This window comes from Ictidomys tridecemlineatus, chromosome 2 (assembly GCF_052094955.1).
Source record: "Ictidomys tridecemlineatus isolate mIctTri1 chromosome 2, mIctTri1.hap1, whole genome shotgun sequence".
In the NCBI taxonomy this organism is placed as follows: domain Eukaryota; kingdom Metazoa; phylum Chordata; class Mammalia; order Rodentia; family Sciuridae; genus Ictidomys; species Ictidomys tridecemlineatus.
The window spans coordinates 187,990,831-188,003,400 of NC_135478.1; the positions used below are offsets into that span (position 1 = coordinate 187,990,831).

The window sequence follows — 12,570 nt, forward strand, 5'->3', positions numbered from 1 at the left end:
AGTATAAGAAAAGGTTAATATATTTTACTGTAATTAACTGTTCTCAAGGAATCTTACCAAGTGTAAATGCTGTAGAAGTCTAGACTGGAAAGTTAATCACTCTTCTTATGGAAAACTCACTGCTTCCTATGAGCCTTGCAAGCATTTTCCATCCATTTGGATAAGATTTAATATAGGATTATTATCCTGTTCTGTGGTAAACAAATGAAAAGTAAAAATTGTCTGTCTTTTGACACATTTTCAAGAATAGTAGTAATAACTTCTAGTGATTTTTTTTCATAGAATAATAAGTATTATAGTCTCCCAAATAAAAATAATGCTGTGTTGATTGAAAATAACACATTCTTCAACTTAATTGTCTTAAATTGGACCAATAACTGAGTTTCAGGGAAGATTTGAAGTAATGAAGCTCAATTTAGTAGGATTTTCTCATTTACTATTGCACCATAGACCATTTGGAGGACAGTGTCATCATTTTATCAGTATGTTATTTTAAGCTGCACATACTAGAACCCCCTCATGTAAGCAGGTGGCTTGTGGTAGGTGTTTAGCAACGCCAAATCATCAGGGCCTGGATTGGGGGGTGGGGGGGTAGGGTGTCTCAGAACCATCCATTCAAGACTGAAGCTCATCCTCAGGACTTTAGCCTTCACTGTTCAAAGGCAGAAAGTGGGGTACAGTGAAGAATAAAGAGCTTCCTTGTTTTCCTTCTTACCAGAGAGGAAAGTATCTTTTCAGAAACTCCCAGAAACCTAAGACTTCTCTTTAATGTTTCAAGTGCTTTCTTTCCCACCCCCTCAGTCCTACACGGTGGCAAGAGCTACCTTTCCAGGACTCAAGGTCTCCATCAAGTACTTGAGCAAAAGTCTGTTTCTGTTGATATTAGAGTGGGTCGGTATGCATTGCAGAGGGGTACAGAAGAGTATGGAATGGGAGTGGCTATTGGTAATTTAGTGGACACTGTCTGCCACAGTCTGATTTGAATTAATATCTGAAATTCTGAATTTAATCAGAGAAATCTACCCCCAAATTACACTAATGTTAATTGTCTGGTTTTAAATACGTTCTCTTGGCCAAAGCACTGCCATTGTAGGACCTCAATGAGTAGGAAGAAGAGTGGGGTAAAGACCAAGTAGGGATATAGCCTTTCAAATCACTGATGCTTCCGTTAACTTTATAAATGTTAATACTTAAATCTTATCACCAAAGTCAATCACATAATCACAAAAGATACCAAGTTGTCTTCTGTAGAATTGGCACCCTCTTTCCCTAGCTTTCTGTTTGAAATGGAGCTCTACTTTTTTGTATTGTATTTGAGAGTGGGGTGTATTATGGAGAATAGAAGCAGGGAGGATAATGCCTTTCATTTATCCAGAATCACTTCAATGTAGGTAAATAAAATGAATCCCCTGGGGTAAGTGCACAGTGGGACGACCAAACATCAGAAATCTTGTAGCATCCAAAACCCAAATTCTTATAGTCATTTAAAAGCACACTGGCACTTGATTGTAGTTTTTTTTTTAATTCTTTAAATGATACAAGAAAATAGATCTTTCAGTATAATACTAGGCTTCCTACTAGTGTTTAATAAAAAATAATTATACATTTTTAGTGGGAAGTTAATATTTAGCTATCTTTAATTACAATGCTGAACTCAAAATTCTTGCTGGAAGAATATCAGAGAAAGTAGGGGATTTATAATGATTATTTCTCTTTTGAAGAGAAGGAAGTTATTGTAACAAAGCCTTATGAAACACGGGATATCAATTTAGGGGAGTTGGAACTATCACTGAACAACTCTTGTTTTTTCTTGGCTAAATCATTTCTTTATTTCCTACATGTATATGACATACCAGTGTTCACAGTTGTCACCACTCTCAATATCCTAATATGTAGTAAAGGAAGATTTACGTGAATAAGATGAATGTTAATTACTATATCTGACATCTAAATGATTGAGGAATGTTCCTCCTAATAGTAAATAAATCTGTGTCCTTTTGTGAACCCTCTGTACCACCAAGAAAGGAGTTGGTTTTATCAAATACAGTTCTAGAAAGAATTGCTCCCATTAAATCAAATGTGTTATACAGTATTATTTAAAATTTGCACATTTTAAGTTTTGAAAACAAATTTCTTTATGTCTACAGTGCTCTGTACATTTTGGTGATGTTAGCATTTTAGCTGAGACCTTTCTTTTAGGAAAAGTATTTTAAAAACATTTTGAAGTATAATGCAAGGTGAGCATGCCACAGATTCAGATACACCATCATCACTTACCCAAAATAGGAAATATTTAACGTCATTCCTGTTTGATTAATTCGAAAACCTATTCTGAACACCTGTTATCTGCAAGGCCCTGTGAGGTTACTCTGTATACATGCAAAGGATGATTTCTTCCAGAACTGATGTTTAAGAATTCATTCAAGTTTCTTTCTAGAGTGCATATTGTTCTGTGTCATGTTTGTTTCATGTCATCAGGTTCAAAAGGATGTGCTAGCATCTACCTCAAGCTCACGTATAACCAGAGCAAATGTGTCCTGCCTGCTTCAAACTGACTTCCAGTTTCCCCTTCTGATCCAGTCATCCAGACTTAGAACTTCTTGCCTATTCATGAAGTCAGTCAAGCTTAGCGTTTTTTTTTTTTTTTCTTCTTAAGTCCTCACTCTTTGGCAGACCAAGAAAGACCCAGTAACAGGGTTGATGGACCTTTAGCTGTGGAAACTGATCAGAATACATTGTGATAAGCATAACCATGGACAGCTATTTGGAGGTGCATCTGAACAGTGTTCCCAACTTACTCAGTAGACATTCACCCCTGACCCAGAACTGTAGGGTGTGTCAGGGCATCCTCCCCACCCTTCTGGAGTTCACATTCTCATGGAAAGACAGGCCTATAAAAAGGAGCCATCATCTGGGGTGAGGGCCTTGTTGCATAGTTTTTATTGGGAAAGATTATTTAAATGCTATTTTTTAAAAAAGACACATCCAAATACCCAGATTTTCCTCCAGCTCTTCTGTTCAGTATTCTAGTTTTATTTTTATGTGTTAAAGCTAGCAGGATTTAATAATCACCTTTAAAGGAGCATTTATACTTAGTCAATTAAATTTCAGGAAATTACTTAATTAGCCTTTAAAACTTAAATATATTTTAATCTCTCTTTTTAAGAACTTTTAATAAATCTTTCCTAAGTACTTAATTAACTCTCTTAAAACCAGAAAATTAAATTTTTAAACCCAGCAATTTAAGTGTTTTCCTGCTTCTTGTACTGTTTACATAAACTTAGTGAGATTCTCTTATCCCTTTTAACTTAGAAATGACATGCTGAATCAATAACTCAGTTACCATTTTAAAGGGTTAATATGAGACCATCCTAATATGTAACATTCAAATAAAGAAGTTCTTGAAAACACCAAATATATGATTATCTCTTACCCAGAAAATAGCAACAACATAGATATTATGATATTTAATTCTGAATATTCATGAGGATAAAAATGTCACCATCTCAAGAAACTTGGGTTATTTCTCAATGTAGGGTTATTTTCTTGACTGGCTGACATTGTGTATCAGCAAGAGAGTTTGGTGAGGACTCATGACCAGGGCTCAGATTTATCTCAGTACCAGGAGGAGCCAGGAGAGTTTCTTCCACCAGCATTATGGGCATAGTGTCTATTTATTGGAAAGACACCAGCTTCTAATGTTCTGTCAGTGGGGTGGGTTCAGTGGACAGATAATCTAATTCACAGGCTGGATTTGAGTATAACCCCACTTTTGTTATTTACTCCTGGACTAGAGTCACCTAATTAAGCCTTGTCTCTTCCTGAGAAGCAGGGCCATGAATTTGATATGACATCAGATTATACTGTATTCTCAATTCTGATTCTCTGTGGCTTCATAGGCACAACACAGACATCATGCTACTTTCAGGGAACAGGTGACTAATAAGCTCTGTGACAAAAACAGATGAGGGGGTACTGCTATAGAAAGTAGGGTAGGACCATGGAAGAGTATTTATTTTAGGAATTATGGGAAGGAGGGCCTTTCTATGGTCACATGTAAGGCCTTTTAGTGGGAAAGGATCCGCTGAGAAGAGTGGGAAAGGGGTACAGGCAGATACAGTTGCAAGAAATCAGGAACATAAGGGAGAAGAGCATGTTGTGTTTGGAACTGGAAGACAGTGGTGCAGTGACTTCTTCCTTTGATGATGTGCTGGGCAAAGGGATCAGATCTAGTACTTGAATCAGTAACAGTAAATGAGGTGATTTACCTGTACAAGCTTCTCATTTTCCACCCCTTTTATTATATGCAAACATCAGCATCTATTTGTATCCCTCTACCCCTGTTACCTCTCCATCATGTCTGGGATGCTCTTTCTTACCTCCCCTCACCAGCCAAAGTGTCTCTCACATCCTGGGAGATCAGTTGAAGTCCCACTGAATCTCCTTGTTTTCCCTGACCTGCAGTTATATATTGACTTAATCCTTGTAAATTACCCTAGAGGCTTGTATCTGTACTTAAAGATTGCCAGTTTGGAAGGGATCTTGAGGATATTGTATACCAACATTTTCATTTTACAGATGTTAAAGTTTAACCATAGAGAGACACTTGTGTACCTCCTTCAGACCTCCCATCCCCTGGAGCTGGCTCTGAGTTCCAGAGTCCCAGGACACTTCTTTTGTCCTCCTCTGTAGTTATAAAGGACACACACTTTGCCCTGTGCCCAAGTGGTAGAAGACATGTTAGCATGCATGTGGTCCTGGGTTCAATCCCCAGCAACAATTTAAAACAAACATGTTTCAATGTGTTTTTTTTTCCCTCTTCACAGTGTAGTTAGTGCTGTACATAGTAGACATACAATAAATACAAAGGCCTCTAAGCATCTCTATGAAATTGTATTTATGCTAAAGTAATAAAATTAAGGAAATAAAACATGGAGTACTGGAAGTTCTATTTATTGGATAGACACCAGCTTCTAATGTTCTGTCACATGATAACCACTGTTACCATAAAACAACCAACTTGCAGGATGAGAAATTTCATGTAAGCAAAATTTGTACTTTAGAGGGAAGGGGTGCCCACCTGTTTTTCAGGACCTCAGGGTATGCAGATTTCATCCCACCTTTGGGAATTATGAAATGTCTTTCTCCGTCAGGCTACCTAACAGTTCTTTGGAAGTAGTTCATGGATAGTCATTAAGAAACAATCTTTCTGGAAAAAATGATGATTCCACGGGGACTCTATTAAAACCAAGAGCTCTGCCCTGCTCTCCCTTACTTAGCGTGTGGTCTTGACGAGGCAGTTGGGAGACTCCTCTTTCTCTGCCAGCTGCCCACACAGCCAAATCTCTTCCTCTGCCCTGACTGACCCCAGGGATGATGCTTGAACAGAGATCATCAGAAAGTTAAACTTGAATTGAAGAAGAAAAAGGTGTCATTTAGTCTGATCATTATTACTAACATTATTTTAAATGTGAGTACTCTTTATTATTTCAGCCAAATGCTATATTCAAATGTTGTTATTCTTCTAAAAACCAGCTATATATAGTTAATAATGTATAGTAGAAAATTGCTGGTCAGTAGGTCTTCAATGTTCCCAATGTAAAAACAACAACAAAAAAAGGGGTGTGTATATAAAGTAAGGAATATGTTAAGTTGCTTGATTTAATTATTTCACAATGAATACATTTATAAAAAAATCATGTTGTATACTGTAACTATACTTTTTATTTGCCAATTATTCTTTAATGTAAAAATAAATAAGCTATAGCTCTCACTTTATCAACTATTACCTTTATGACCTTGGGCAAGTTATTATTTCCTTCTGTCTCATTCTTCTGATGTGTAAAATGGAGTGAAAATGCCTTCCTCAGGCTTGCAAAGAATTAAATGAGAAAAGCTTTTATCACTCTAATGTGTGAATATACCTAATTGTGTATTTTAAGCTTTCTCTCCTTCAACCACTCCAGGCAAAGGTAAAGTCAGATTCAGCTAGATTTTTGTTTCATCATTTCAAATACTTACGTTTTTATTTTTGGACTTTTAAAAGCAAAGGGAAAATGAGCATTGTTCTAAGCCCAGCCTCTGTGTCCATCCCTCTTTCTAGTTCAGAGGTCAGGTGCCCTCACCCTGTGATCCTGTGTGCAAGACCGTTGACTGGGCTCTGTCTGTCTGGCGACAGCTCAACTCCTGCCTGGCCCGCTTGGGCACACCTGAAGCACTTCTAGGGCCAAAGTATTTCCTGTCTTGTCCTGTAGTCCCGGGACATGCCCAAGCAACCGTGAAGTAAGTGTGTTCTCCTTATTTTCCTACTTGAAAATAGGACATTAGCACATTTTGGATGTCAGATAGTGAAAATGTTGACCAAACTGCTATGCCACCTTCTGTCTTTAACACAGAATGTACATGGTGACCAGGGCTTCTCATGTAGTTACTAAGATAACTATTTTTGCTAAAAACTAGTAGCAGTTCTTTCTCTGTCACAAAACTCTCGTCATAACCATGTTTGGCTTGCTGTGTGGTGTCCTGGGCAAGGTCTCATGAGAACTTTTATGCCCTCTACCCCTGCAAAAACAAAACCACTACCAACTTTGATAAGTTGAAAAACTTCCTCCTTTATTGATACTATGCACTTACTATGTTTTCATTTGAAGCAACTTAGGAGACATGCATACAATAAAGTCAATGAATTAGAAAATCAAAAACAAGTGGAAAGGAGGGAAGTTTGTCACTGTGTGACTTAGTAAGGATCCTGCGATTAACTACAGGATTTGTTCTTGAATTTTCTGTCATCCTGGGCAGAAATCTGTTTTAGAAAGCAGAGGTGGCAAATAATATTTTCCTTCTTGGAGGATAAACCACCAAATTAATAACAGCTAACTTCAGGGAAAGGAAGAAATGTTAAAGACAGCATGTTCTTACTGTAAAACAAATGCATTTATGAATATAGAGACTGCTGCCTTCATATCTCTCACAATTAAGTCAAAACTTTTTTTTTTTTAACCTCCAGAGTCTCAGAAACTAAGTCTCAGAAACTACCCATACAGAGTATAGTGTTTGACATGAACTGTAGGAGATGTTGAGGTTTTTACCCTGTTGGCCTATATTCAAGCTGGGGCATTTCCCTGCCATGGTTTCTGGATCGGAAACAAAGAACTTTACCTACATAGGTTCTTTTCACTTAGCTCTCAAGTGCCACAGTGGCCTCTCAAGTGGGTGATCTTGGTGGCCCAGGTAATACTGGATTTGCATCACAGGTGTGCACCTTCAACCTTCAGTCTTCCAAAGAAGAATGCTGGCAAGAGCTAACACAGGATGGGCAGAAATGCCAGGGTCAGTTGTTTTCCCATAGCCATGTTAAGGAGCTGCCTTTAAGGAAAACAAATGAATGAAAACAAACAAACACATAAAGCTTATGTTCTATGTATGTTTAATGCTTTTAGAATACCAGAATTTTCATTTCTATTCCCTATTGTAGTTTTATTTTTTTTACTTGCATTATGCATCACTAGACATTAACAGAGAAACTCACATTAGGTTAATGCTTAATACCTCGCAATACTTAAAACTTTCCTGCCAATATCTGATATCTTTGCAGACTTTCCCATCTTTAATTACTTAAATGTTTTTTAGTGCTACAACAAAGTACAATGTCTTTTGAAGGAATTTTGTGTGGCATCAAGTGCTCCAAATTTGGGCTAAACTCCTGTAGCTTACAGCTGTGGGTGCATAGAGTCCACCGGAGGCCATGACTTGTTAACCCTGTCCTCTCTCTGCAGGACTGAGCCCACCCATCTTGCAACCATGAGCTCTTTCCTTGGGGTAGACAGATTTAATTTGCCAGTGATTATAAAATTGATCCCAACTTCAGAAATATTCAGATACAGTATTATGTGTCTTATTAAAAATATGTAGCAAATAAGTTTAAATTATTTAGGTAGGAACTTTCAGAAAATCTTCATTTTCCAGATTCCTTCACTATTTAAATTCTTTCCATGTGTTTATTTGTTCATTTATTCAGACAAAACACTCAGGCATTGATTTCAAGATTCAGAGAACGATGTTAAAGAATTTCTCTTATTGAAATGTATTTTTGAGTCCAAATTGGGTAATTTCACTTATTCCAAATCTACCCAGATAAGGTAGCAAATCTATGGAAGCGTTTGTTTTTTCTCCTTGGTCTTCACACCTGTCCTTTGTGGAGTTGTGAGTAATTGGTGAGAGGCCTGATGCTAACTGGTGAATCAATCTCTCTTGCAAGGTGGATGTCTAAGCTGTGGAATGCTATCATCGCACCCAGAGTTCAAGAAGCAATACTGTCAAGAGCCTCTGTGAAAAGACAGCCTGGCCTTGGGCAGACTGCTGCTAAAAAGCACCCTAGCCAAGGACAGCAGGCTGTGGTTAAAGCTGCTCTCAGCATCTTGCTTAACAAAGCTGTTCTGCGTGGCTGTCCCCTCCCCAGGGCAGGTATGTGTGTTCCTGTAGGGAAGAGAGGAAATTCACCCTCATATAATACATGTTGGAATTTGTTTTTAAGGAGTTCTGTTTTGTCTTTTTGTAAGAAAAAAACAATTAATAGGCACTTCACAACATTGCAATGTACTTATTAAAAGAGAGTTCTGGAGCAAATGACATAATTTCATTCTTCATAATGGCTGAATAAAAGTCATTGTGTATATATTTTTCTTTATTGTTTTTATTGATGGACATCTAAGCTAGTCAGAACTCTGTTTTCAATTACTGGCTCATGTTGGAATCCTAGAACTCCAAGTAAGATGTGCACCAGTCCACAAAGATCCACCTTGGGAATTAAGCAGAACTGTGATTTTTCATGAGTCCCTCTCTGAGAATTGGAGGTGGATTTTGCTTTATCCTATGAAACTTCATCACTACCTTCCCTTTGGCAAACTGGAATTTGTTGTTGCAGAGCTAGACCAGCATACAGCTGATTTCAAAGGAGGAAGCTTCCCTTTGTCCATAGTTTCAAGTTATAGCAAGAAAAAAGGAGAGAGCAGTTCCTGGAGAAAAGTGAACACCAGTCCTCGCAAGAAACCTGGCCGCTTCTCCTCACCCTCCTGGAATAAGCCAGACCTGAGCCATGAAGGTAAGTGGGTAGGTCTGCTGCTCAAAGGAAGTTGGGCCCTCATGATCCAGTTTATGGATGCAAATGGGGTTTAATTTTTATCACTGTGCATGCCACAAAGAAAAATACCTGAGTACTTCAATGCATGTTTCCATAGACTACACAGAATATTTAATAGCTACAATTCCAAAAGTCTATGGGAGCCCTCTACCTGAAAAATAATCTTTTCATGCTTGAAGTTTTATTTACCTTGTCAATGGTCTTTATTGAAATTAATTTTTTTTGTAGTATCCACAATTAATGTAATAAGATCATTACACTTTGGCAGATTTCACTCTTTTTACATATCATTACTTTGCCAATCTTACATTTTAACAGTATGTGTAGAGGTGTATTTTATACCAGTATAAGGCCTTTATGAGTGAATCAGTTTTATTTTAATTTGGAGACAAGATCTGGTTCGGTTACCCAGGCTTGCCTTAAGCGTGTAATCCTCCTGCCTCAGCCTCCTGAGTAACTGAGATTAAAGGCTTTCACCACTATGCCCAGCTGATAGCAAATGATATTTTTTGAAACATGAAAACTTCTTTGAAAGATTAATAAAACTACCATATTTATTGATGCTGACTTTGGCAGACATCAGATCTGTTAATTTTACCAAGTACATACATAATTCGTGAGCCAAGAGTTTGTTATCTTTTAATGAGACTTTATTTTACAGTTATTACATTGGATATAGAATTAGTACAGTTGAGTTGAGTTTTGACACAATTGTTGAAATACCACATGGACAGGGGATATAGCTCAGTGGGAGAGCACTTGCCTACTATGTTGGAGGGCTTTACATGGATCCCTAACACCGCCAAAAAACAAAATATAACACCACAACATGAATCCTTTACATGCAGATCACTATGGACATTCATAAAACTTGATAAAAAACACAGCTTATTTCCTTTCTTACCTAAAACAGAGAGGCAGATGATGTTGGCACAGGCTTCCCAAGGGCAGAGTCCAAGCCCGGGCACTTCTTTAGTAAGTAGGGGTGCAGTGGGACATGCCTGTATTTCCAGCCATGTGTGAGGCTAAGGCAGAAGAATGGGAGAATCAAGAGTTTGAAGCAAGCCTGGGCAACACAGGGACCCCTATCTCAAAAAAAAAAAAAAGTAATTAGGGAAAAGCCACTAGTCAGTACTTTCAGATAATGAAAAAATATGAGCAAATAGTACATAATTGTCTTTGATGATCTACTTTTAATGAGAATATCTTAAATTCAGTTTATTTTTCAAAGACATTCTGTAGGGAATATTTTGTGGAGCAATATTCATACAACTTTAGAATTCATTGAGAAGCAACTAAATGCTCAAGTGTGTTTACAGATTTGAAGTGAACATTACAGAAACAGATATTTTAGTGGCATTTAAAATGGTTTAACAGTGTTTCTCCAATGTTTTTGATTATAGGCCAGTCAGATATATCTTGCATCAATCATGTCCAATATCCATAGACCAATGTGTTGGCTTAAGTATATATAACTGATACAAATCAAATTTATGCGTGCAGTACAGACTGTTTTCTGTTCTTCAGTATATCAGTTTGCAGTTTGAAAAAACGTTATAATTTCCATGCTTCTTTGTATGCTGTTCCTATTTCCTAAATGATGTATAACTATTAAAAGTGAAATTTCTACGAGTACATTGCTAATGCCACATGTACTGTAGCACATGAACACGCCCACACATCCAACACTGCACTTGATTACAGAGTCAATGATGCTGGAAAACAGACAAGGGTAGACAAGAGGAGCATTCAGTAGCAGATGGTAAATTCTTCTTTTGATTCTTTGGAAATAAAGAAATGTAGATTAGTGAAAAGAGGAGGCCCTGATAAAAGTGAAGTTCAGTATTCCTGAATTGAGCTCCAGATGGTACTCTTTTGCCGAGTTCAGTCATCACTGTACATCAGGACGTTAGTTATTCCCTGGCCTTGTGGCAGTGTTACATAGGAGGCTGTTCCTGGGGGACTCTCACAAGGTAGATGTTAGTCCAACAACAGTATTAAAGTATTGCAGGGTCCAGAGTCTGTTTCTTTTAAATATAGAGTTCAGTATGCACAGGGATGATTCATTCTATTGAAAATGATTATAATTTTTTTAACAGGTATAAAAAGTAAGACTATATCGCAGTTGAATTGTAACAGAAGTGCCTGTCTGTCAAAGCAAAAGTAAGTTCTCCTTTCAGATTTAACTTGTAGCTAACAGATAAATCAGTTTGTGCAACTATTAAGCTATTAATATGATGAAATAGATGTTCTAATACTGGCATTAAATTGAAATATAATGAATGAAATCTAAAAAATATTTATATTAAGTTTAATAAACACTTAATGTTAATATTTTGCTTTTAGTTTAAATAAGGCTAGAAATATTAAACTTCATTTACATCAAACTTGATCATTGCTAATGCATTTGACAAACATATGGTAAACTCCTGCATTTATAAACTTTCGGTTAGTCTTAGGATGATTTTTTTAAATTTCAGGTTTATACAGTATAGCATGACTTATGTACCTTTAAGTTATCTGTTTATAGTGATAATTTCAATTATTTTTATGTTTTCCCTAGGGAACTGTTGCCAATTTCAGCTTATAGATTGAGATGTTAAGGACGATTGAGTTACTCAGACTAGAAAATTTGGGGCAGTTTGCATTAGGTCTCATAGGAGCCTAGCGAGTCATGTACCAACCATTAGTTCCATCACATACCACCACCTACATAATTTCTGCAATAATCCTATGAAATAGGTATAAGGATTTCTTATAGAGAAGGAAACTCAGAAATTAAGGGGCAAAGGGAAAAAGGAAATCCTGTCTCAGTGCCAAGTTTTATATTTGTTCCACTGTATCATATTGTCTGCCGTAACATGGTACTTCTTGGCATCTTTATTTTATCTGGTTTGAAAGAAAAGAAAAAAGGGGAGAGAAAGGTTGAAATGTTGTCAGTCCAAGTAGATGTCTTTGTTGAATAAAATTTTATTCTATAAAGAAATTCGAGTGGGAGTTAACAAAATCCTGTGGAGATTTATTACTGAAGTGTTCTAATCTTTCAGGGTATGGAAGTGGGTTGTTGCGTTAAATGACACTTATGAAATACTTGAAAGGATAATAAAAACTCTTTCCCTAACCCACACCAAATCCCCCAAAAAGGTACCAGTGCCTAGATTTCCATATTGGGGATTGGGTAATTGTTCTCACATGAAAAATTCATTTCTGAAATTTTGCATTAGGTCCTTGGAGAATGATCTGTCATTAACCTTGACTTTGGATCAGAGACTCTCTCTGGGTTCAGATGATGAAGCAGATCTCGTCAAAGAACTTCAGAGTATGTGCTCCAGCAAATCTGAATCTGATATAAGCAAGGTAAGTAGTCCAAATAGGTGACATCAGTGACTGGAAATAGCAGAAAAACCTACCTTTATAAAAGGACCCTTGAA

At 37.0% G+C, this 12,570-nt stretch overlaps 1 protein-coding gene across 6 annotated transcripts in view; it reads left to right on the forward strand.

Annotated features, from left to right (window-relative positions):
- Positions 1-12,570, forward strand: part of Cttnbp2 (cortactin binding protein 2) — a 140,804-nt gene that overhangs the window by 121,299 nt on the left and 6,935 nt on the right. For all 6 annotated transcript variants that reach the window (XM_078040320.1, XM_078040316.1, XM_078040318.1 and 3 more), the window contains 5 exons: positions 6,104-6,282; positions 8,258-8,463; positions 8,924-9,100; positions 11,239-11,302; positions 12,364-12,496. In XM_078040320.1, coding sequence (XP_077896446.1) covers positions 6,104-6,282; positions 8,258-8,463; positions 8,924-9,100; positions 11,239-11,302; positions 12,364-12,496 — 759 coding nt within the window. The remainder of the gene's footprint in view (positions 1-6,103; positions 6,283-8,257; positions 8,464-8,923; positions 9,101-11,238; positions 11,303-12,363; positions 12,497-12,570) is intronic.